Source organism: Arvicanthis niloticus, chromosome 10, assembly GCF_011762505.2.
Source record: "Arvicanthis niloticus isolate mArvNil1 chromosome 10, mArvNil1.pat.X, whole genome shotgun sequence".
NCBI classification, from domain to species: Eukaryota; Metazoa; Chordata; class Mammalia; order Rodentia; family Muridae; genus Arvicanthis; species Arvicanthis niloticus.
The window spans coordinates 37,226,004-37,251,881 of NC_047667.1; the positions used below are offsets into that span (position 1 = coordinate 37,226,004).

Sequence of the window (25,878 nt, forward strand, 5' to 3'; positions counted from 1 at the left end):
CGAAGAACTCAGGTTAGGATCACATGGTTCTCATCACATATCTTTAGTTTTAAAAAAAAAAAAGTTCTTCAACATTCCCTTGACTTCCTGTTTTAACAGTTCAGAGAAGTAGTTATCTTCTGTAGTCCCCAAGTTTGGTTTTGTCTGGTATCTCTTTGTGACTAGATTCAGGTAGTGCATCTTACACAAGATGATCCTGGAAGTGAGGTGTCTTAACAGGTAGTGAAAAGATATCTGCTCATCACTGAAGTTCATATTGATTAGCGTCTCAGATATCCTAATATACAATTACTCCTTTAAAAGTATGTCATCAATGTATTCTCTTTTAAAATAAAATCGGCTTTCCAGGAAATTCAAAACAGAAAATTGACAAAGCTGCCTTTAAACAAGAAACCGGTGTTATTGTAGTTAACTATATTATGCATTCACACACAGTGATCTTTCACATGTTCACCCCATTCACTTCCATAGATGGTGCCATAAAGACCACACAGCAGAAGACCCCAGGCCCGACATGATTTTGAGGAATTTTAGCTAAGTTTAGTAACTATCTCGCTTGGATCCTTCACAGGGATATTCAGAATAAAAGAAACACAAACAACCATGTTGCCCTGATGTGATTTCCAGCAGCATAATATTGTTTTAAAATAAACAGTATTGTCAAGTTTTCTACGCTGGGCCTTCAGCCCTTTCCTGGTTCCCAAAGCACGTGTGAGGCTGCACTGCAGAGCACACTGTGCTCAGTCTCCTTCATCATCATCAGGGATCTCCATAATCATCAGGGATGCTTCCATCACATCCTTGCTCTCCTGTCCTTTTACATAGTCAATACCCAAAGCCCATTTAAAGTCTCACATGTCCAGCAGCTCTCAGAACTTTTCCATTCTTTGCTTATCATGCTGTGACATACTCCACTTGTTTGTTGTTGGTTAATAAAACTAATTATGGTTCAGATAGGAAGCATCCCACAAAAGGGCTCACATAAGGATAATTTATAGCCGATGACCTTTTTTTTTTTTTTTTTTTTTTTTGGAGACTTTGAAAATATCAGAGGGGGATGGGTAGAGAAACAAGGCCACCGAAATATGTTCTTGGCACTACATCTCATCCTGAGAGTCTTTCTATTACCTTCTGCCATGAGGTGAGTGCCCTCCTGGGTGGCAAGCTCCTGCCAGCATGATATTCCAAGAATCTAAATCCTTCGTTCTTTATACTATTTATGGCAGGTATTTTGCATAATGATATAAAAGTAGCTAAAATATTTCTGAAGTGCCCACGACAAGCATTTCTGCCTGTGTTTATCAATATTGTGCCTCCCAGACTCTACAGCATGCCAAAGGAGGTATAATGTCTACTCCTTTGTCTTTTGCATAAATCAATTTAAAAATCTATCATTTTTTTCTTTGTTGCTTTTTGTCATTGCTCATAGGAAAGAATATAAGAGGAAAGAGAATTATAGAACAAAAGAACAGAGATTTTAAAGTTAGCTCAAAAAAGATTGACCGAGAGCAGAGGAGATAGAGGAAGAAGTTATGTTTAGAAGGTTATCTCTGAATCATAGCAATCCAACTGCTCCTGAAACCAAGAGCCTCCAGTACAGGCTGTCCCAGAGCACTGACTTAAGCCAGGCACAGCCCTCACCATTTCTATGGAGTCAGCTCTTCTGGCTGAGTGGTCCAGGATACCTTCAGTGGAATAAAGTCACCATTTGTATAAAAATGTCACCAGACATTTTTATACAAATGAATACCAATCAATGCCACAATGAACAAATTATAGATACTTTTCCTCTGAAGAATTCAAAGATTAAAATGTAAGTTTCACTGGGCTTGTTCAGCACTGAAGAGCACATACTGCTCTTGCAGAGAACCCGAGTTCAGTTCCCAGCATGCATGTTAATTGACCCACAACCACCTCTAACTATATGCATGAGATTTGATACTTCTGGCATCAGTGGGCACCTGTATTTATGTACATGCACATACAAAGAGAGAAAGAGACACACACACAATTAAAAATAAAACTTAATTGCCGGGCGGTGGTGGCACACGCCTTTAATCCCAGCACTTGGGAAGCAGAGGCAGGTGGATTTCTGAGTTCGAGGCCAGCCTGGTCTACAGAGTGAGTTCCATGACAGCCAGGGCTACACAGAGAAACCCTGTCTTGAAAAACCAAATAATAATAATATATAATATAAAAATTAAATAAATAAAACTTAAGAAGATTCTAAGTTTCACAATTGCATTGCTTGAAATCAGTGAATCTGAAAACCTTTCATAGTAAAAGTAAAATACTTTCTTCAAAGAATAGCAAGGGCTAGGAGTAAAGTGAGTAGTGTTCAGCACATAAGAATAGAGAGCTGTGTTTGAATCCCCATGAGAAGCCAACCTTAGCATTGCGCAGCTGCAATCTCAGCACCCTGTGGTGAGCTGGGAGGCAGAGACAGGTCAGACCCTAGAAAATCAAGGGCAGCTGCCTAGCTTACACAGTTCAGTGACAACAACAAAGCAACCCTGTCTCACACAGGGTGGAAGGCCTAACATTGAGTTGTCCTCTGATCTCCACACACACATAATGGCACACTTGGAATCACACATATAAATAGGCACACATACACACGCGTCATATAAAGGCCACTCATAGAGAAAGATTTTTAAATGATAAAAAAGACTCAAGTTTCTACTGGTAATTTGTATAGCAAAGTATTTATTCCATATGTGTAGATATCAACATTTAAATAAAAATAGTGTTGTAACATGGCATGAACAAATCTAGTTCAGAATGACATTCACGACATTCACACGCAATGGGAAGCCCTTTTTACTGAGTTAAACTATTAAATATTTTAAAAAGAAAAAGATATATATATATATATATATATATATATATATATATAAAGCACAGGTAAAAAATGTGAGGAATGTTTAAAATACAGTATACACTTATGTCAAAAAATTCATACTGTCAGAAACTATTGCTAAGTATTGCATAATCAACACCATTTTCACCTAACACATGGCTAAATCCCCACAACTCTGAGTAGCAGCCAGTCTCTTCTTATAGTAAGATGATCTCTAATGTGTTCTGAACTCCAGTTGTCATGGAATTCAAATGGCTTGATCATTCGAGCACAGAGACTACACCGTGGGTTTATTTAGAAATTCCTTGTTGAAGAATTTTCTTGCCTCAACATTACTGAGGGAAACAGAGCAACGAGATGGGTTCTGTCTTCTGTATTCAATGCTCTCGACAATGGCATCCTTTATCACCTGCCAAAAGACACAGAAGATAAATGATGAACACAGCTATAAATCTCTGAAACAACATTTGTTGGATGAAAACAAAAGCCTCATTTCTTTTCTTCCTTTATTTTCTTTGTGTGTGTGTGTGTGTGTGTGTGTGTGTGTATGTGCGTGTGTGTGCGTGTGTGTGTGTGTGTCTCCCTTTTAAAGTCTATTGAGAGAAATATGATATTTCGTGCATAGATTGCACAAGATCTCATCTCATTACTCTACTCTTGTGAAGAAGTACTCTAGGAATACCATTGAGAATAAAATCATTGTAGTAAGGTAAACTTACTTTCCATCAATCCTTCACTAGGAAGTCATAATAGGAAAGGAAATACTAAATTGATAATTTGTGTTTTAAAAGTTAAAGAGGGGATGGGAGACCACAACAAAGGAAGATGTCCCCTAGAGAAGAGAGAAGGCATTGCTAGAGAGTTTTCCTGATTCTCACTAACAAGTAGAGAACAAGTGTGACCCCATACTTTGTGATTTGCCCCAGTAAAACACTTTGCTATTATCCACCCAGAGTTACCTTATGTTTATCCAAGTTGATGATGATCAGAGGTAATATACACCATTTCTTGTATGAAATTAACCTTGTTAGGAATTTTAGGAGAGAGGGGAATTTGGATTTGGACAGAGTCATTACAGCAGTTGGGGAATTGCGTTGGGAGTAGTGCGAGAAGAAGCGCAAGATGACTCTGCTACTGTTTTAGAGTCGGATTAACATCAAAAACCTCAACCTCCCTCCAAGTGTTTTCGACAAAATAGATGGTAAACTAGGGGCAGTAGAGGCAGCGGCAATTTACAGGGTCACTCCAAAGCCCCCTTTATCCTCCATGAGACTGTTACATAAGATTAAAGCATGATTGTTTGCTTTCAACTCTATACGGTTAATTCGAAGGTTTGGAAAGCTGAAAAAGTTCAAGGCTCTTGTCCTCCTCCCACTCAGACTTCAAGTGTCTCATCTGGCCACAGACACACACAGAGGGCTTTTCCTAACCCCATAGGTCACTGAGCAAGTATGCTCCAGTGCCTAGATAGAGGACTCAGTTATGTGCACATGTGGTCAGTATCCAGCAAGTTCTTATCACACCCATTGGCAGAAAGTTCTATTTCTTCCAGAGTGGCTAATTAAGTATGCTGTCACATTACCAAACCAAACAACAAAAAAGAATTTATCCAGAAGAATTTGAGTCTTTGATATGGTTAAAAAAAAAAAAACAAAAAAAAAAAACGCTGTCAGTCTCTGCTTGTAGAAACAGACTCAAATATTACAGAGTCTTTTAAGTGCATGCTGGCAGAGTCCGTTTCCCCACACATAAGAGAGACATAACTAATTCTGTGCTTCAGATCTATTGAAAAAGACTTGAGTCAAAGGCCTCCTTGGCCCAATCATGTCCAGGTTGTGTGAATAGATGGAAATTAGCCTAAACTCCTCAGATTGTTTCTTCTTCTTTAAAGGTTTACATATTTTTATTTTGTGTGTCTGAGTATTTTGCCTGCATACAAGTGCACCATGTGTTTGCAGTGTCTGCGAAGTGTGTAGAGGGAGTCGGATGCCTTGGAAGTATTTACAGACAGTGCATATTGCCACATGGGTACTGGGAACATAACCTGAGGCATCTGCAGGAACAGCAAGGACTCTTAACTGCTGACCCATTTCTCTACTCCCTGATTCTTGAAGACAAGAATAACATTATTGGGTTACTCTTGGGTGCTGGGAATTGGAGAGTATTGCTGTGAAGTGCTGTGGACAGTGACTGTCACATAGAAACATTCTACAACAGACATATGCTCATACCATTGCTTATAAACTCTGTGAGATGAAAGTTAGGAGGCTGTAAAGCTTATAAGTAATCAATGTGGGTAAGAACAGGCTCATTACACTGTGTGAACTGACAAACCAATCTTCCTAATTAAATGGCCTTCTGTATTTACTTTTAACAGTCTCTATCTTTCTAGATTCCAGCTTGCCACCATGTTACCAGTCAGTTCTGCTCCTTCAGACCAGCCACAGATGTATCCCCTTGGTGCAGGGAAGCACCAGGTAAAACAAACCAACCAAAATGCTTTAGAACAGAAAAGACCCAGGGAATAATACACTTGAATGGCTGTCACACACACACACACACACACACACACACACACACACACACACACACACACAAAGTAGGGGAGAGGGAGACGGAAATGGGGAGAGACAGAGAGAAAGACAGGGAGAAGAAGGGGGAGGGGAGGGGGAGGGGGAGGGGAGGGGAGAGGGAGGGGGAGAGGGAGAGAGAACAGAGTTTTGAGACCAAGATTTCTTTTAGCTCAATTGGTAGACTACTTGCCTAATGTATATTAGGCCATGTGTTCAATATATTAACACTATAAGAAAATAAAGAAGACAGAAAAACTAGCAATGTTGGTATCACAAATTAGTGAGATATGAAATATATATATATATATATATATATATATATATATATATATATATATATATATATGAAATCTAGTCTTTGCCATTATAACTAAAAAATCCAAATCATTTGGGATAAGAATGTGCAAGTTGAACCACTAGGTGGCATATTAACACTAGGAAACCACTGAGTAGGCTTCTGCTTCCTTATAAGACAGTCTACTGCTGCCCTGGGAACCTAATGCTTCCATACCAAGAAAAACTTTGTATTAAATCACTTGCTAATTGTAAAGCTTTTAGAATGCTACATGGAATATCTGGATGTGTCTTATGTAGTATTTGTATCTTTATAACATTTTTAAACCAGGAATGATCTTAGAGGGTTTATATAATTGCTTTTATCCCTCCATGGGATTTCAAATCATCCGTTCCAGGTTTATTCTAGTAATAACCCTTGTAGGCTAATCTTCTATATCCTCACTGCTTATCCCATTCAAGAACTTTCCAATTTCCTTTTTAAAATAGTTCCCTTAATTCTTCAGCCTTATGGGTAGATAAATAGGAAAAAAAATTAACACTTGGAAAATGAGATCTTCCTCCTTTCTATCAAAATGAACAATTTTGGAGGCATCCAACTGAATTATCTAAATAGACAAATGTGAAATGCTTATAGTATCAAATGAAAACAGTAATCCAAGAGAGAAAGTTATCCTTACAGAGGAGACACACCTTCAGAGAGAAATTTAAAAAGTTACCAGTATAAGAAATGACTATGATTTTCATAAAAATGGCTGTGAGTTTCCTGGCTAATGTTTGCTTTTATGTAAGTCTGAAATATCATGAAAACTGGAAGTGTTAGTGTTTAATTTCAGCACTGAGACTCTGAAAAGCATATAACAAATGTTTTCTAAATTAATAAATGCCCAGGATAAACCATGAGGAAACTATAACTGGAGTTAAACACACATGATTTCGTAAGTAGAAGGGGCAAACAATTTTCTCCATGAATAACCATATAAAGCTAAGGATGGAATGTTGTGGTAAACGGAGGGCATATGAAACACATGGAAACTAGTTGGCTTGGTTGGAAAAGAAAGTGCGTGTAGAATGCTAAGAAATAAGGCCACTTGGGGGAGAAAAGGCTGATAGAAAAAAGAGTAGGGAATATTTATGACCTAAGCCCAATCCCCACTCTAAAACCATAGCTTCTGGTATTTTTCCTAGTTAATCTATCACTCAACTCCTGTGCATATAAATTAACACACGCGTGCGCGCATGCACACACACACACACACACACACACTTCCATCTATCCATCATACTTCTTATCATGTTCTTAGCATACTTCTTAGCATAATTTTGAGTGTTGAATATTTAAGAGAAAATATCTGGTTAATATTAAGTATTTATATTTTTCTCTTTTTTTCTGAAATAGAGTCTCCCTATTTGTACAGGCTGCAAACTCAGAATCCTCTTGTCTTAGAATCCTCTTGCCTGAGTGATAAGATTGCAAGCCTGGGCATTTTGTTCTTTGGGTGTTCTGTGTCTCTGTGTCCCTGAATGGTGCCTGGCACAGCTAATAATAAAGACACATTGAACTAATATACAAATGAGATAGGATGATGTCATGTGGAGCATGAAAGGCAGATTAGTATGGGGGTACAGGGGTTCAGAAAAACACACCCTCGAATGAAAGTCTCAAAAAAGCCTTAAACATGTTCTCCTGTCTATTGTCTCCTAGTCCTTTCTCTAGCCCTCCCTCAGACAATCCAGGGCAAGTAGGGTCTCTTCCCTAAAAGGGAATATAGACATTAGAACTCTCACTGTCTAAGCCCAAACTCTGAAAGAAAGTCTTGGCCTCACTCCCCGCCTTTCCTGCCATAGAAACAGTCATAAAGGAATGTTCTTCCCCATGTGATGGCACATCCTAAGATACATCCCCCCCCCCAACACACACACACACTTTAAAACACCCTGCTTCATACCCAGGACAGAATGCTACACAAAGACTAGAAAACAATTCAAACAGACAGACTTCTATGGGTTCCTCTCAGAATTAGACCCTGCACATTCAATTCAAACAATTATATTTCTATAGTCTGTCCATGCACCCTAAAACCTAAAATTGAAAAAAAAATAGGTAGTTCATTTTATAACTCTGAATCTTCACTCTAAAGGACCCCATATTGTATAGAACCATGCTCTGATGAATCTGTGAGGATTTTCTCTGGTTGATCTACGTTTTGTTTAGGGAATTGGCCAAGGCTGTGTGTGATGAGCAAGAGGAGCCATTGTCTCCCCTCCCCTGCAGGCCGAATAAAAGAGATCAGAATATTCAACTTGCAGATTATCTTTGGCATAGGCAAAAACTGCAGTGTGTACCTAGCCATTGCAATTGTGATGATGAGATGCCACTAGACTAAAAGTTAACTACTAGTACTTAAGACACGTCCTTTCCCTCCTTCTGATTAACACGTACTTTTTAACACTATGATGGTCAACAGCAACTGCCATCTTGTCACAATCTAAAATCATCTACAAGATAAATCTCTGAGCATATTTGTGGCCTGGTAAGTTAAGTGAGGTGGGGAGAATCAACTCAGAAGTGGGCAGTGTCATCCCATGGACCGTCATCCTCAGCACTTTGTGACTGTGAATGCTGCTTCCTGATCCTGTGGTCATATCTTCACCACCATCATGGATGATACCCTCAACTTGTGAACCAAAACAAACATCTCCTGTTTCTGTCACACAATCAACAAGAGAAGTAACTAACAAAAACAATAGCGGATGATGATGCACACTGGCAAGTACTGAACTGAGTGATGTATAAGAGTATCATAGAATGTGCCTGAATTTGCCTACTAAATTGATAACTGAATAAGAATGGAAAACAAGTCAAGTCAACAGGTACTGTAAAAACAGTCCTTCAAACACATGTTCCCTCCAGATCAAAGCGATGGTTTCTAAGTGTACATGACACATGGGCAGGTATGTGCTGTAAACATGCTTCATGATCAACAACTCCATCTACAACCAGAGGCAACTTTTATTCTTACCCTCATTATACTCAAGCAATCAATGACTTATAAAAATAAATACCTGAAAATACATTGTATATTCATTTGAGGTGCCAGGCATTATGATCACTATTCCCAGAGTACAGAAGATTAATGTCATGCTTTTTTTTTTGGAGTTCATAATTTAAAATTATAAGTAGAAAAGAATATAAAAACTAACAATTGTTAATTATATTTGCTATTTCAATTTCCTGAGTTCCTATTATATCCTGAGTCCTTAAGTTATTTTAACTAAACCCCTAATCCTATAAAATGCATCACTGTTTCCCCTTACAAAAGAAGAAAATAATCTACCAGTTCAAGGTCACCCAGTTAAGAGACAGCTGAGCAATGACTAGACACACAATTTTGTCTGATCCAAAGCCTCTATATACCACATACCACACGTCCACCAGTCCAAGTCACTATACCCTGAGTTTCTAATAAGGAAAAGAAAATCTGAATCCCACAAAATTCCCTAACGGTAAAAACACCACAGCAGTGTTCATCGTAAAGGAATTTGGGAGGACTGAGTAAGTACAGAAAAGTGATGCTAATGAAAAAGCCAGACTGCTGTCAAAAAGTGAGCCAAAGCAGAAGTACAGCACTCTGATTCTCAGAGGAGGATCAGCAGGAGTTCCCAGCTGCTGGATATGCAGAGGCCATTTCAGACCAAAACCAGATCAGAAAACAAATTTCGAGAATACACCTTAAGCCACAAGTGCCTCTGACCACAGGGATGAAAACTGTCTTAGGATTTGGTAGAGTAACAACTTTACATCCTGTTTTATTCCAGTTTATGCCACATGAAAAACCACTCTGAAGAGGCACAGGCAGTTTTGCTTACGTGTAAGTCTCTGTCCTACACCCACTCAGATGGGAGGCTTTAACCAACTGAATTTAATGTACTTTACTGCATCACAAACAGCAAGACTTGAATAATTTTTGTGCATCACCACTTACCAATAATTTTTATGATAAAATGTGTTTATTCTTGAGTAAATGCAATGCAAGAGGTCGTCAAGAAATAAGATATCAGTAAAAATAGAATAAGACGCATGTACACACACACACACACACAAGTATATCCACCTAAATGTAAGTCAAATGGCCATTTAATTTAGGAAAAGGCTTACATTCATTAATTTAAAACATTTACTTAATGCCTACACTGTCGCCATCTATACAACCTGTTTATATGGTAAATCCTTAACACTTTCATCGTTTCTTGTAGATTCTTCATGCACTTCAGGACATTAGGAGACTGTCATACATAGCTAAGATCATCATGTCTAAGTGGCTTCTGTTTGCAAAGAATTTTTTATGCCCTACCTGGTTACACATTCATAGTCACACTGCCCCTGTGATGAATCCTATTGTTCTTGCTTTCAAGATGAAGAACCCAAACCTCCAGAAGTTTGAGTAGTGTGTTCAGTTACAAGTGGCCCTTGGTGATTCAAATGAGAAAGGCTCCCATAGGTTCATATATTTGAAGGCTTGTTCCCTAGTGGGTGGAAGTGTTTGGGAAGGATCATATTGTATGGCCTTGTGGAAGTCCGTGTATCACTTGGGGTGGGCTTTGATGTTCAAAAGTCCACGTCATCAACAGTTAGCTTTCTCTCTGCCTTGTGGGTGTGTCTCAAGCTATAGGCTTTTGGTTAATGCTCCAGTACCATGCCTGCCTGCTTGCTGCCATGTTTCCCTGCCATGGCCATCACAGAGTCATCCTCTGCAATAGTAAGCCCCAATGAACTCTTTTCTCTTATAAGCTGCCTTGGATGTGGCATCTTATGACAGCAATAAAACATCACTAAGACATGACCTATCCTTTATGTAAAAACACTATAAAACTCCTATCTTTGTCTCTAAATGTCATGCCTAAATGTTAGGAGAAGGTATAAAAAATGTTGGTTTACACAAAGGGGGGTGGTTGCATGCAGAAACTCACAGTGGTTATGATACCAAGCACATAATCTGTATAAGCTAAAAACAGAAAATAATCCTACAATATAGAGGGGGTCGGGGGGTTAGCTATGAAGTTTTAGCTATAGCTCAGGAGCTACGGGTAACTGACAGAAGAGTGTTTTGTTTTGTTTTGTTTTCTTTTGTTTTGTTTTGTTTGCTTGAAGGATATTACTCTTTCTAATAGATGGTCACGTAGCCAAGAGGATACAGGTAGCACTAACTGAAGGGCTTGACATATAAAAATACGAGATACAAAGTTGGATGTGATGGAATTGGGAAATGCATTTGGGAAGAGTTTGGGGGTAACACTGGCTGTCATAAAAATATGATGTGTAAAATTCTCATATTATAAATATAAAATATTTTATATATTTGATATTTGATATATAATACATTGCATATTGTATACTGTATATTATATATTATATATTGCATATTATATTCTATATTCTATATTATACATTATACATTATATATATATTATATAGTTAGTTAGTTTGTAAAGACACAATGTTTATTGATCTATAGTCAGGATGATTGTTTTGGATATCAGTCTATTTTTGTTTAGGCTTTACAGTTTTCATGTCTGCATCAAATAAACTACCTTGAGGAACACTTATAAAGTATGTAAGTAGAACTATAAAATTACAGCAAATGTTTTATTGGGTTTAATATAAACGGGAACAGAAAATAGCAAGAGAAATGTAGCTGTTTAAAATACATATGTGAGTATGCTTACTTCTAAGGGGATATTTACAATCCCTACAATTTTAGTTCTTTTCATTAAAGGATAATTTATCAAATTTAATATATTTTTACCCAAAAGATTATATGAGTCTATTCATTTTAAAAGAGAATATTAGGATCTCCTTACCTATCTTTTTTTTTTCAGTATCATTAAGCTTTATAAAACACAACCCTACTCATGGACTGGAGAGATGGCTCAGCAATTAAGAACACATACTGATTTCATAAAGGCCTGACATCCGTTCCTCTCACCCTTTTAAGGTACTTCGTAATTGCCTGTTGCTCCCACTCTGTGGATACTGGATACCTCTGGTTTCTAAGGCCACCTGTACTCACATGTCCCCTCCTACATACCTATATAAAACGAAATCTAAATAACATAAAATACAACTTTATTTTAAAATTTTCTGTTTTTCTTGTGTTATAAAACTCATGTCTCTATTTTCTTTAAGTTTTAACCATTCCCACAGAAATAAGGCAGCATGTGGTTTTTAAATATTTACTCCTACGTAAGATTTATTAAGCATTCCCATGTAAGATTTATTAAGCATATGTTAAACAAATAATGTGTTGCAACTTTTGGTAAGTACATTACATATTAGTCATATGTTGGGAAATATGGGCAAAAAGAAGGAATGTTAGAATTTATAAGAATTAGTTTTCTAGGAATATTTTCCTATGATAACAAAATTGCATTGATTTTTAAGTATTATGGCCACCATGTCATGATCGCATTTGACCTGCCTTTAAGTGTCTCAAGGGAAACGAACTAAAAAGCAAGCACACTGATGTATGTCAGTTGTCCTTTAGCACAAATCTAGTTAGGTTCACAGAAACAGAACAGCCATGTGTTCTTCTCAAATTCTTCATAATAGACTTCCATAATTCATAATCCACAATCACTCATAATCTCCAAATAGACACCAAATCACACGTGATACACCACCCCAATTCGCTCTCATTTCTTATCTTCTTTCCTAATGTGCAAAACCCAATGAGCTCAGTTTTCCTAGGTGATAATCGTTGGTTAGATGCTTTGATTTGGGCCCACAAGCTGATGATCCCAATCACACAACATGCACTCTAAACCAGTGCATTTCACACTATGCAGTCTCACAAAGACTTCCAGGACGAGATATGCTAGTGATAAGAATGTTTGATACTGCAGGGAAAGACTTGCTTCAGAAGTTTCTTTCGCAAAGCACACAGGCTAGCTCAAAGGCTGAAACACAGGAGGTTGGAGTATTTGGCAGCATTACCAAGAGCTATGAAAACCAAATATTTTGAAAACATTACCCCATTGTAATTGACTTCTTCAATAACAACATTCTTGGTTACATGCTCCTGCCCATATACTGCTCTTGTCTCACTTCCCTCTTTTCATAAATTATTTTATCATAAAATGGATACAATATATATCAATATATCAAATATATATATATATATATATATATATATATATATATATATATATATATATATATATATATGGAAAGAACACTTACTTCACCAAACTATGTATAAAGTATGTAAAGTATGGGTTCTGATTAGCCACAGACAGTGGTGTCCTTATTTGCAACTTTAGTGTCCACTAGAGTTAATGAAAAAATTCACCTCAGAGCCTTACCTGTCTTCTTACTGAATTCCTGTGTAGGCTAGTGATTTTTCATGTTACCAGCTGTGGGAGATACTCACATCAATGTTGTTCAGTGTATTGAAGTACATCAGATCATGTAGCCTTTTGAATGCTTGATTGGGATACTGGAAGTTGAAGGTTGAAAATGGCGATTCAGGGTCATCAAAAATGTCAAAGTCAGCTATTTCTTTCTCTTCTTTGGTTTCCCGTAGAACACCTATATGCCAAAAAGAATATGCATCTTGCTTTTAAAAATCTTTTTTAAAAAATCCAAAACATACAAACAAGCATGGAGACAGCACTGAGAATCATCAGAAAGCCTGTGATTCTAAAAAAATAATTCTATTCCCCAGTCAGCCACACTCAAGTTGGGATGATACCCAACTTATTTGCCTGCTAGCATGTGGGTGGGAAGGATGACCCTATATCCTGGGTGCTCTTCCTAGTGCACTTTCCCAGATGGGTCGTGTTCCTCTTTGAGTAGCTGGTGTATGAACATGTGCTATGTTGTTTGTGTCCCTACCCAGTATCACTTCCTACCTCCCTTACAAATAAAGCATCTGCACTTGAAGCCTGTCCTGAGAATCTTCCTCTGGGGAAATCCAAACCAAAACATTGAATCCTATTCAACCATCAGAAGTCCCTGGACTTACCAACCTCTTGGTTTCTTCCCAAGAACTACCAGTAATAGAATATTATCTATGTTGCTTTCAGTTTAAAATTAGGGTTTCAATTTGAAACTGTGGTTCCAGTTTGAAAACGAAAGATGCCAGCCAGCCTTCATTCTCCAGGATGAGGATTGCCTCACCAGTCCACTCTCACTTCTTCTTTATCATTCTGAGAAATCTAGGAAACAACTTCCTTATGTCCCAACACCACCCACGATGGGGGGGGGGGAGGGTGTTTCCATTCACAAACTGGAAAACTGAATCTTCTGGCTTGAGAAATATTTAGCACTTAAAGCCTTAAGAATGCCATACCACCCTGAATTCACCGGATCTCATCTCTTCTCGGAAGCTAAGCAGTGTTGGGCCTGGTTAGTACTTGGATGGGATGCTTCTTTTGTTAGCGAGTATCTTTTAGGATGCACTAGAGTCCACCTACTCCTCCAGATATGGGAAAACAGAGTAACCATTTCTTGAACTAGATATCCTGTGCTCTAAAATACATTGTGGCAGCCCAAAATCTTCAGATATGCTGCATATTTTTTAGAGAGTTTTGTGATCAATTAATATTCCTGAGGCATTTTCCATGATTTTGTTTTTCATGATTTCACAAAGGTGAAAGTCAAACCATTTAAAACATCCTTTATGAATTAGACACCTATCAAACCCAAAACGCCGGTTCGATGTCCTATCAACTTTAGCTAAGCTTGACATTCATCTTTCGGTGTCTTATTATAAGAAACACAAAATCTTGGGATAAAAAAGAAGAAAGGGCTTGGTCTCCCAGGTCACTGCTGTTTGTCATGGTAAGAGGCACATAACTCATAGTCATAGTTCATGGGACAATCTCAGTGTAATAGTATCAACAGCTTAATAGTAGTCAGCCTGCCAGCCAGACTTCAATTTTACAGAAACATACCTGGGGCCTTGTACTTTCTGAAGTTGATGTTGGCCAGAACAAAGTGGATAATGGTTGGGCAATCCTTCTCCACATCAGGATTCTTAGGTTTAAACACATAGCATTCCTTTAATCCTTCCCGATCAAACACATAAGGATCAATCTTTGGAAAGGGGAGCTTGTTCATTTTAGCCCACTTCTCTGCAAGCAGAAGTTCCTGCAGGGAAGAGAAAGATGCATTTAAAAATGTTCAGTCTTCATTCATTCAGCTGCTCTGCCCATTATTCTGCATCCATTATCGGCTAGCAGTTGCTAAGAAAAAAAAAAAAAAAAAAAAAAAAAAAAATCACTGTGTGCAAGGGCCGTGCAAATCTCCAATATCTGTGAAAATGACTCTTTAAACAACCCCAGTACCATTACATCAGTTCTCAGCTCTTACTGGCTAAACAGCAGGCATCTGACAAATGTATTGATGAACTGATTTGAATAAGAATTTACTAAAGAAAAAGATAAATGGTCCAAAATATTTATAACTATGTGAATGGGTTTTAAGTCTTGGGAGGTTAATGACTTTTACAGTGAAGAATGGAAAAACCCTGTGTCTTGTTGTTTTGTCAAATTAACACAGCTAGCGTTATCTGAGAAAAGGGAACCACAATTGGCAAAATGCCGCCAGTAAACCTGGCTTGTAGGCAAGCATGTGGGAGCTTCTTTCTCTCTTTTCTTTCTTTCTTTCTTTCTTTCTTTCTTTCTTTCTTCCTTCCTTCCTTCCTTCCTTCCTTCCTTCCTTTCTTTCTCTTCTTCCTCTTCTTCTTCTTCCTCTTCCTCTTCCTCTTCCTCTTCCTCTTCTTCTTCTTCTAGACAAGGTTTTTTTTTCCATAACCAGGGAATTTTTCTTAATGAGTGATTGATGGAGGAAGGTCTAGCTCACTGTGGGTGTTGCCACTCATATTTATGTAGTTGTGAGATATATAAGAAAGCAAGCTGAGCAAGCCAGCAAGCAGCACTCTTCCAATGCCTCAGCCTCAGTTCCTGCCTCCACGTTCCTGCCTCCAGATGCTGATCCAACTCACTGGGTGATGGATTACATGCTGTAAAAAGAACTAAATCCTATGCTTGCTTCCAAAGTTGCTTTTGGTCACAGAGTTTCATCATGGCAATGGATATACTAAGATGCCCTGTTACTAGATTTTATACCTGTCATCTCAATCAACGTGTTAAAAAAAAAAAAAACATATCAATGAGATTATTTTTACTAAGAACCTGAAACTCAGGTGTGGTTCCGCATTAACTTCAGTATCAACACGATGAGTTCTTGCATAGCTGGTAAGATTGCTTATAGAGAAAATACTTTTAAAAACTGCAGGTTGTTTTTGAACAGCTACTAAACACAGTTAGAGTTTAGAGCTTTCGGTGTTGGATGTTCCTATTTCATTGGATTTTGTATTACTAGTAAATTGGTTTTCAAACAATGTTTCCTTTTGTTTTATTTTTAAATTTGCAATAAAGTTATGCATATTTTAAATTTTATTTTTGAATATATAATATTTACACACCTCTAAATTAGCATTTCTAGCCTCATCTTATGAAAGGGAAATGCAAAGCATCTTGTCACTGAGTTCTGAGTTCAGTGAGAAACTCCATCTGAAAGAATAGAGGGTGAGCAACTGAGGAAGACGTTGATATCCACCTCTGACCTCCACACACGGGTGTAGGTATGTGTATGTCCACCACCTTTTCATATGCATGCACACAACATGAACGTGTACTTACACCATGCACACACACACACACACACACACACACACACACACACACACACTATACAAATTGTAAATGAATGATTCCTGGGGAATCAATGTGAAAAGTTGTCAGGAAAAAGTAGGCCTCATTTCTTTTTCTATGTAGTCTCAGGAGCCAGAATAAATAAATGGTTATAAAGCACCATGGCATAAAACCACAGATTGGGCACAATGCCTGAGTCCAAATGTCAGTTCTGTAGCCTGTGGCATGTTTCTGAATTTAATATTCCCAGCTATGAACACAGAGTGTTCATAAATAACCTGAATAAAATGAATTATTTAGACCACCATTTATTACACAGTAAAAGCTATACAAATATCCAATTAATAAATAGGGATGAAGAGAAAAAAAGAAAACATAAGAAAAAGAAAGGAGGAAAAGCAGGAACCATATTAGAAGATGTTTAAAGAGACAAAGTTTTGGGCAAACCACTAAAAATGTGTTTTTTTAAAGCTATTCTTGTCATATTGACTTAGTCAATACTAATCATTCCAGGCTGAGGGTAAATAGTGAGTGTAGTTTAAAGGCTCTCAGTCGTACAGCATGTAGATCCTGTTAGGTCAGGGATATCAATAAAGTGATCTTTCATATTCAAAACCACCAGAGATGCTATGGAAAAGTTACACATTTCCAGATGACTTAGCAATAAGCCTTGACTATTTCCTCAGTTTATCTGCTAACTTATACAATAAATACTACTGAGCCTCTCACTATGCCATATGCTTAAGAGAGGGCCTGCATTTGAAGCTTTGATGGGTTTAAGTCCATGAGAGAGACAACTGAAAGTAGTTTAACAGTTTGGGAGAGTAGGGAAGGCAGAAGACAGCCATATACCTGGATCTACAGTATAACAAGCCCAGCTGAAACAGACATGTGCCAACTAGATGATCCAAGACCAGCTGCCTAGACACCAGAGCCACCATGCATCAATCATGTGAGAAGGCCTAAAATATACCACGTGACATTGCTAAAGTCACTGTGGGGATTGTGAGCTACAGGATAGCATGGGGACTAAAGCATTACTGCTGTCCCCGACATAACCAGCTCCTGAGCGCATCTCCCCTGTGCTTCACTGTTTTCCATTTCTTGGCGATTTGCTTTCTACCTCTGCAAGATGAAACCAATCACTGCTCTCATCTTCAGAGCATAGCTGTGGGGATTAGAGATGAGATATGAAAAGCTTGGGTGGACAGCAAGCATTTCAATCTGGTACTCCGAATTCAGAAAACATAACAGTTTTCACTCTCTCTTCATGCTTCAGAAAGGTCGTGAACTTCAATGCATATGTGTTTATGTATATAAAGGTATGTCCCTAAAGAGAACTGATCAGTCTGTATAACGGTACTCCTTTGCACATTTTCAGGGCAAGCCACTAGGCACTGGGTAAGCAATTGGTGTGCCCTTCGCCAGGAAAGACTACTTCTCCACTCTCATCATTCTGAAGTTGCCAGTAATTAGTTCTTTTTGTCATGTTAAGGCCTCCTGGTCTTTCCCTTAGATTCAAAAGAGATCATGGAGTGGCATATGGGAGGGTTTGCAGGGACGGGAAGGGGTAATAATTTAATTATAATCTCAAAAATTAAATAAAATAAGAAATATAAATCCTAAATATTCAAGGAATTTGAATTTTTTTTTTAAAAAAGTCATGAACTTGAAGCTGATCAATTCTCCCAAAATGTACAAAGAAATAAAATCTGAGAAAAAGAGGTTCAATACATACAAAAGCAGCTGCTTTCACAAAACGTTTTCTCTGGATACGCTTCTGCTTTGGTAAAATAAAATTAACAGATGTAAAGTGTCTCGTTTGAGATTCCTGAAGATTTTCTCATTCCTCTTTCCTCCCCGTTGCCCCGTTCAGCCGCACTTCTCTTGCTATTTCGTGCCTAGCACTACCCATGGTTGTTATTCATCCCGGATTATTCAACATCGCAGTCAGACCATGGCTCATACAGTAAGGCGCTTGCGTGCGGGCCAGGCTAAGCAGCTTTCTAGTGTTTACTAACTAACGTGAGTCAGGAGATGACCAAATGACATGTGACTGTGTGGAGACAGAAGGAAAGGGAATGGGCTGTGGTAGAGGTCTGGCTATTTTTAGCTGGACAGACTTACGCTGGGATCAGGAAGTGATGGAAACTTTCCCTTTTCTGCTCCAATCCCAGAGTGGAAAAGATTAAACACGGACAACTACGAGGGCCATGATTACAGGATGGAAAAAACGTCTCCTTCCTGATGTCTCCTTTCTCTCCAGTAAGACAGAAACAATGACACAGACTGTGAGTAAAGCCCCCAATTTGAACGAATTAAAACAAAGACGTTTTAGTGAGCAAAAGGCCTGATTATCAAATCACAGCAACAGAGAGTCGGTGGCTGCTTGATGACCCAAGATGTGTTTTGAACATCTTAAGCTCACAGCTTCTTACTGAATGAAGAATGGGGAACCCTCTTTCAAAGCGATACTTTCAAAAATGCCCATACTCCTGTTTGAGTATCAAAGCATAATTTGAAAATAAAACAATCTTAAAAAATTTACCACAGTAGTTCTCAGGCTGTGGGTGGTGACCCCTTTGGGAGTGAGTGGTCTAACAACCCTTTCACGAGAGTTGCCTAAGAGCACCAGAAAACACAAATATTTATTTATGATTCATAACAGTAGCAAAATTACAGTTATAAAGTAGCAACAGAAATAATTTTATGGTTGGGGTCACCACAACATGAGGAACTGTATATAAGGAACTTCCCATAGCAGTGGGAAGGTTGAGAATCACTTTAGTGGTTTACTTCTGCTAAAGAAATGCTTTAACAGAAATATATCCAGACACAATGAAAAGGGCATATGCATTCCAATTAATTAATTTGGGCCTACAATGTATTTCTCTCTATAAAGACATATACATAAATAATAAATTGGTTTTCTGCAACAGAAATGAGATTTTCATCTGTACGCAAACATAGTATATATATTTTTACTACCCTATAATTTCGTCATTATTTAAAGCCTATTTTTAAGATTGTGGTGATAGATGACCTGATAGTATGTAAATAATATAATGTTTAAAGCAATATAATCATTAAAAGTGTTAAAGGAACTAATACAGAATGGACAGACAGAACTACCACTTAGAATTTACTATTTGTGGCTATGGTTACCATCTCTTTTAATAAGGAACTTGCTGTGGTTAGACTTCTGGAGCCTCATAAAGCAGTTAAGTAGGGGCTAACACTTGGGCAGTTAGTGCTCCATTAAAAGCTGGGTATACAATTGAAAAACTATCCCTGGGGAAGTTAGTATTGGATATACGTGCTCATCACAATGCATCTGACCTCAGCAACTAAAATGGGTATGGTAGACAGAATGGAGGCTCTAAAAGGGTAAACCTAAAACCTAGATACCTACTTGTAAATATGATCTTATTAAAGAAAGGGGTTCTTTAAAAACATACTATTATAATGCTATTACTCTGTGTGTGTGTCTGTATATGTGTGTGCCTCTCTCTCTCTCTCTCTCTCTCTCTCTCTCTCTCTCTCTCTCTCTGTGTGTGTGTGTCTGTGTGTGTGTGTGTGTGTGTGTATGTGTGTATGTGTGTAAGTCAAGGATAATTTCCCAGAGTCATTTTTTTCTCCTTCCACTTTAGGATCTGGGGCTAAAACCCAGTTTTGTGCAGCAAGCCCTTTTACCCCTGAGTCATCCTACTGGCCAGAAGAAGGCTCCTTACAGTATAATTAAGTCTCTTGAGCTGTGATCAGCATCAATTGTGGGGTAGGGGGTAAGTACAATGACAGTTTTGCTAATAAAAGATGAAGAGAGACATAAATAAAAATATCAAGTAAAAACTGAGGTAGTGACCAAGGTCCCCAAACCATGTTGCAAAGCATGTGCAGAGCTACCAGAACCCACAAAAGACAACAGATTTCTACCACGAATCCTAACAGTGAACACAGCCCTGCTCATACCCTGCTCAACTGCTGGACCCCAGAACTGAGACACAATGCTCGTCTGTAATTTTAAGCCCTATGTATGATGTCACTTTTTAATAACCACTCTGAGAAAGTAATCTGAGAGGTAAACATGCAGGTACGACAGTCAATGCTGTGCAGAGTATGGTGGGCTGCCTTTCACAAAGCAAACCGAGGCGAATGTGTCTCTGCAGACCACTCCATCATGCAGGGTGCATTGCTGTCTACAGATCTGTCTCTTGCGCCAGCTTGGGTGGGTAGTTCCCCTCACTAGGCATGTAGGTTAGTGTCAGTTCTTATAGGCTATGATGAGATACACGTGAAGAAGTAAATTGTAGGCAGGATACTTCTATACCAAGAGCCAAACCCAACAAACAAATGAGGCTAATGTGGATAAATACAGAGTAGTTTGTTCTATTTGTCGGTCCCCCAAATGACTTATATGGAGATGAATTGAGCAAATACACACACATTATTCCTAATCCGTGTGAAGTACAGCCCACCAAGCTTCCCTTGATACTTCTGTCCGTTGCCCCCCTTACTGCTCCTTCCTTTTCCTTCTGTTTGGCAGAGTAGACCCAATGCTGTGGCTGGCCTCTGGTCATGAATCATACAAAGGAACATTGAAAGAGTTAGCTAGACCCATGTGTAATACATGGCACGAGATATAACATAGTACAAGTTATGACAAAATGACTTGAAATAGTCTATTCGTAAAATACAGGAAAATATTCCAGCAGCAACACTTAGTTCTGCTGTACCCCAGATGACTTGCCCTTCAAGCAAAACCACAGCAGCCTTCCCCCTAAACTCAGAGTCTGTTTACTCATGAATTCTCTGGCCACTGGGACAAGCACCACAGGGGCTATGGACAGGTAGGCCTTAAATGGAAAGTCAAACAAACACTGTCTATACCTACATTATTAAATGAGTAATAAAAGCGAAACTCAAGAAAAACGAAACACAGGGCTGCTTTTCTTGGAAAAACTAATAGGAATAATTTTTGGAATCACAAGACTCTTTACACCAGATTTGGGTTTTTGTTTGTTTGTTTGTTTTTTCAACAGTGTGTCCTATCTGCTCTAAAGAAAGCAGTATCACTTATAATGGTATTGTTACATTTGAAGACCAGTTACAACATAAATAACATGGCTGTTATTGCCTTTAATCAATGAAAAGCCAGGACATTCACTCCTGTATCGCTTCCTAATAAAATCTGAGATTTAACTATACTTAGAAAACATGTCTCGTATCAATTAACAAAAAATGAAGTCAGTGGCTGTGTGTTTTCCTTTCTTTTACGTTGTTTTCTTTTAAAAATAGGGTTCCTGTAACCCACGCTGGTTATGAACTCAGGTATCTGAGTGTGATTTAAACTTCTATAGCCCTGTCTCCACTTACCAAACGCTGGTATTGTGTGGTACCCACCATCCCAGATTTTATGAACCCAAGGGTTTGAACCCAGAGCTTTATGCATGGCAGGCAAGCACTCTACCAACTGAGGCACATGCCCAGTCAATGATGGAATTGCTCACCTTCACTTTTACTCTACACTTTAAAGAAAATGGTGTCTATATTTTAGTCTCATAAACAGTCAAGGGAACCAGTGAGATGGCTCAGTGACTAAACGTCTGATGACCTGAGTCAGAACCTAGGAACCCATATAAAGAAAGGAGAGAACCACCTCTCAAAATTGTCCTCTGACTTCCACATATAAGCCCACATACTTACACACACACACACACACCACACACACACACACACACCACACACACACACACCACACACACACACACACACACACACACACACCACACACACACACACCTCACACACACACACACACACACACACACACCACACACAAACACACCACACACACACACACACACACACACACACCACACACACATACACACACACACCACACACACACACACACACACACACACACAGAGAGGGGGGGGGAGAAACTGGAAGCTGGTGAGATGGCCCCTGATTAAACGCACCTAGTTTGCAAGCCTGAGAGTCGATTTCATTCTCCAGCACTCATATAAAAATTCAGGCATGGCCGCAAATGTTTGTGACCCCAGAATTGGAGAAGGGAGCCAGGAAGGACCTGACAGCTAGCTGACTATGCAGCCTAGGAAGAATAGTGAGCTTCTGGTTCAGTTCGAGGTTTTGTCTCAAAGGAATAAGGTGGACAGAGATACTTAACATACTGCTCTGGCCTTCATGTGTGCATAAATGTTGGGGTGTTGCACACTCATGTGAGTGTACCACATACATATAATACACACACTTGCACACAGACATGCATGCACACACATGCACACATACCATCAAAGACGGATTAGAAGAGGAAAAGATGTCAAAACAGTAGCATCTTTTATATAGAAATGGCTGAGATATATTCCATTTTTTCATGTATTTACTAAGTATATATTCTTCTTAATCATAAGAATGAAACATTTTAAAACTTTTTAAAAAGTATTTCTCTTATTTGTGTTACTAAGTGGTACCCTGGAACTCCTTGGTAGTTTCATCTCATTCAGTAGAAAATCTCTGACTTATAAAGTGATAGGTTTAATATTTTGTACTCCCATTGGTTAAATGAATTTTAAATGAATACTCCCATGCCTCCCACCATCAGTACCACCTCCTTGGAGTCATCACTGGGACCTACCTCCTCTTTGTCCCTCATAGGTCACCAGGTTCTGCCTGTGGTTTGCATAGTACAAGATTTTATTATCCTAGGCTGGGCTTACAGTAAGTCATAACTTTAACCTTTTTGCCTTCCATCTGCCAACTCAGGTTAATCATCCTAAGATTCCAATTTCATGATTTCATTTGTCTGCTGGAAATCCTCCACCAAGCCTCCATTTCCTACCTTCCAGTGTTAAAATTTTCCCTGGAGTTCTTTTTGTGGGCTTACTATCTGTCGGTCACAGTCAGAGCATCCCGATCTTTCCAACGTGCTCACAGTCACGTCTGGGCAGTTTGCATGCCACTCACTTACTCACTTCCCTGTTCCCTGACTCCAGGGAGAATCAACATATTTGTGTCCTGATCTTCTACAAGGCACAGAACTTGCTATTATCTTACCAATTCCTGTTTTCTTGTTGAATACTCCTAACAGCCTCAAAGAGACCAAATAATAACATATTTTGAATATTAATGTTTTTAAATATTATTCACTTTTCATCCTAGGAACTGTTAACTTTTGCCACAGTTAGACTGAACTGTTGATTTTACACATCCTACAGTCACCTAAGAAGGGACTATTAATTAAGTTATTGTCTAGATCAGATTAGCATATGGGTATTGCCTTGATTCTTAACTGATATAAGGGCACTGTCTTAGTTAGGTATCACTGCTGTGAACAGACACCATGACCAAGGTAAGTCTTATAAGGACAACATTTAATTGGGCTGGCTTACAGGCTCAGAGGTTCAGTCTATCATCATCAAGGCGAGGGCAGAGCAGGGTAGCATCTAGGCCGGCACGGTGAAGGCAAAACTGAGAGTTCTACATCTTCATCTGAAGACTGCTAGCAGAATATTCACTTCCAGGCAGCTAGGATGAGGGTCTTAAGCCTATGCCCACAATGACACAGATACTCCAACAGGGCCATACCTCCTGATAGTGCCACTACCTGGTTCAAGTATATACAAACCATAACAGGCACCCAGCCCCACTGTGCAGTTCATCCTTTCTTGGAGTAGTAATTGAGTGATTGCCCAGATCAAAGTGGCATATGGGTATTGGATTGATTCTTAACTGATATAAGGGACCCAGCCCACTGTGGGGTGCACCCTGGATATATTCTTGTCCTCCTTACCTTGAAAGGGGGACTGGTGTCGCTTGGCCTTGCAGAAAAGTCAAAGGAGATGATGAGATCCACGCCTCTCTGAGGTCGCAGGATCAAGGGGTATGGCAGGTTAAATGTGAGCCCACTGTCTACAACATGAATCTTTTTACTTTTCACATCCAGTGGCTCATATATTCGCTCAAATTCATCTGGATCTTTAAAAAGGAAAAGCAAGAGAAGAATGAATTAAATGGTCATTTGATGTTAGTTTACATACAGAGGTGTCTATTGTAAATTAGAGACAAAGCATCATGTGGTTAGAACCTCCAGCTTTGTTCGAATCAGGAATAGGTTTAACTTTAACAAATGTAGGTAAATGAATAGCATTAAGTCTTAGTTTCTTCATCTATACTATCAAAACAAAAGCAATTATTAAATAAGATGCTAAGGGGAGAACTTAGCTCAGCCCCTGGTATTGACACCAGTCATGGTGCTTTAATAGTATTATCTCCCAGTACAGTGTCTTAACCGACTTGAAAATATTTCTTCAGACATCATCTTGTTCAATATTTGTAGCAGAGAGGCAAAGGAGAGGACATTTAGAAACGAAGGGTGAAACAAACTAAAAGCCATCTATAAAATGAAACATCTGAGAAAGAGGCAGAATCTGAACAGATCCATCTGCCTCTGTCTGGACTGAGCACACATTATACTACAAGATAAGGATCCAAGATAAAACTCTAAACCGCACACTCCATAAGCACAAGTTGTGTGTCTCCATTCAGGCACAAGTCTGGGGACTGAGAAAGCTGAGTAAACACTGAGAGATGCTATGAGGCTACTGCCACGTAAGTAAATACACTGACAGGACGGGACAGTGAGGACTACCATGGCAGAAGTATCATATGACAACGTGCTGAGGGAGGAGTGAGCATCCACCTAGTCCATGACCAGGGGAGTCCATTCTGAGATGACATCCTTGATCTGTAACAGAACCATCCAATATTTCTGGAATTGCCTATTTAATAACTTTAGAACCCTTGCCTCAAAGACCTGACAACGTAAAAGAACAAAGGCTAAGGAGAAACCAGCATACAATCAAGAACACTGAAGTCATTTGTAGTAGATGGCTCAAAAGGCACCCACTGGAGTACACAGAGGTGACCCACAAATGTCTTCAAGCTCTATTACAACACACCAGTAGCATTTGATCATGAGTAAACACAACATTAAGCATTTGTTTACTGCAGAGATTTTTCCTATTACAATAAAAACACAAGAAGACTTCATAAGTCGTTTGGCTTTGCAAACCCAGTGTTTTCTTTTTCAGTTATAGCTAAGAGATTCATCAAACCAGGTCAGAAAAACTATCTGTCTCCCTTTCTTAAGCCAAAGATTGTCTTTGAGGATGTAAGCATGGTATAGATGGGTTCCTATGGCACTGAGTAAAACTGTCCTGCCTCCCAATAAACCGATACTGAGCAATCTTTATTGAGTGGCCATCTGAACACGATTGTGAATCATTAACAAAAGTTCTGTATACAAAATAAGATTGTCATGATCAAACAGATTTCAGAAAGTCAGAATTGAATACCTTATAGGAACAGCCATGTAGATGGCATGTTCTTATTCTCCTTGTCATTCCTGGG

General features: G+C 38.8%; 1 protein-coding gene across 2 annotated transcripts in view; it reads right to left on the reverse strand.

Annotated features, from left to right (window-relative positions):
- Positions 1-2,676: 2,676 nt before the first annotated feature.
- The window catches only part of Pla2g4a (phospholipase A2 group IVA), a 134,430-nt gene continuing 111,228 nt past the window's right edge, over positions 2,677-25,878 (reverse strand). For both annotated transcript variants that reach the window (XM_034513674.2, XM_076941311.1), the window contains 4 exons: positions 24,260-24,444; positions 14,683-14,878; positions 13,158-13,315; positions 2,677-3,269 (listed from right to left, as the gene is read on the reverse strand). In XM_034513674.2, the coding sequence (XP_034369565.1) occupies positions 3,138-3,269; positions 13,158-13,315; positions 14,683-14,878; positions 24,260-24,444 (671 nt within the window). In that variant the 3' untranslated portion in view covers positions 2,677-3,137. The remainder of the gene's footprint in view (positions 3,270-13,157; positions 13,316-14,682; positions 14,879-24,259; positions 24,445-25,878) is intronic.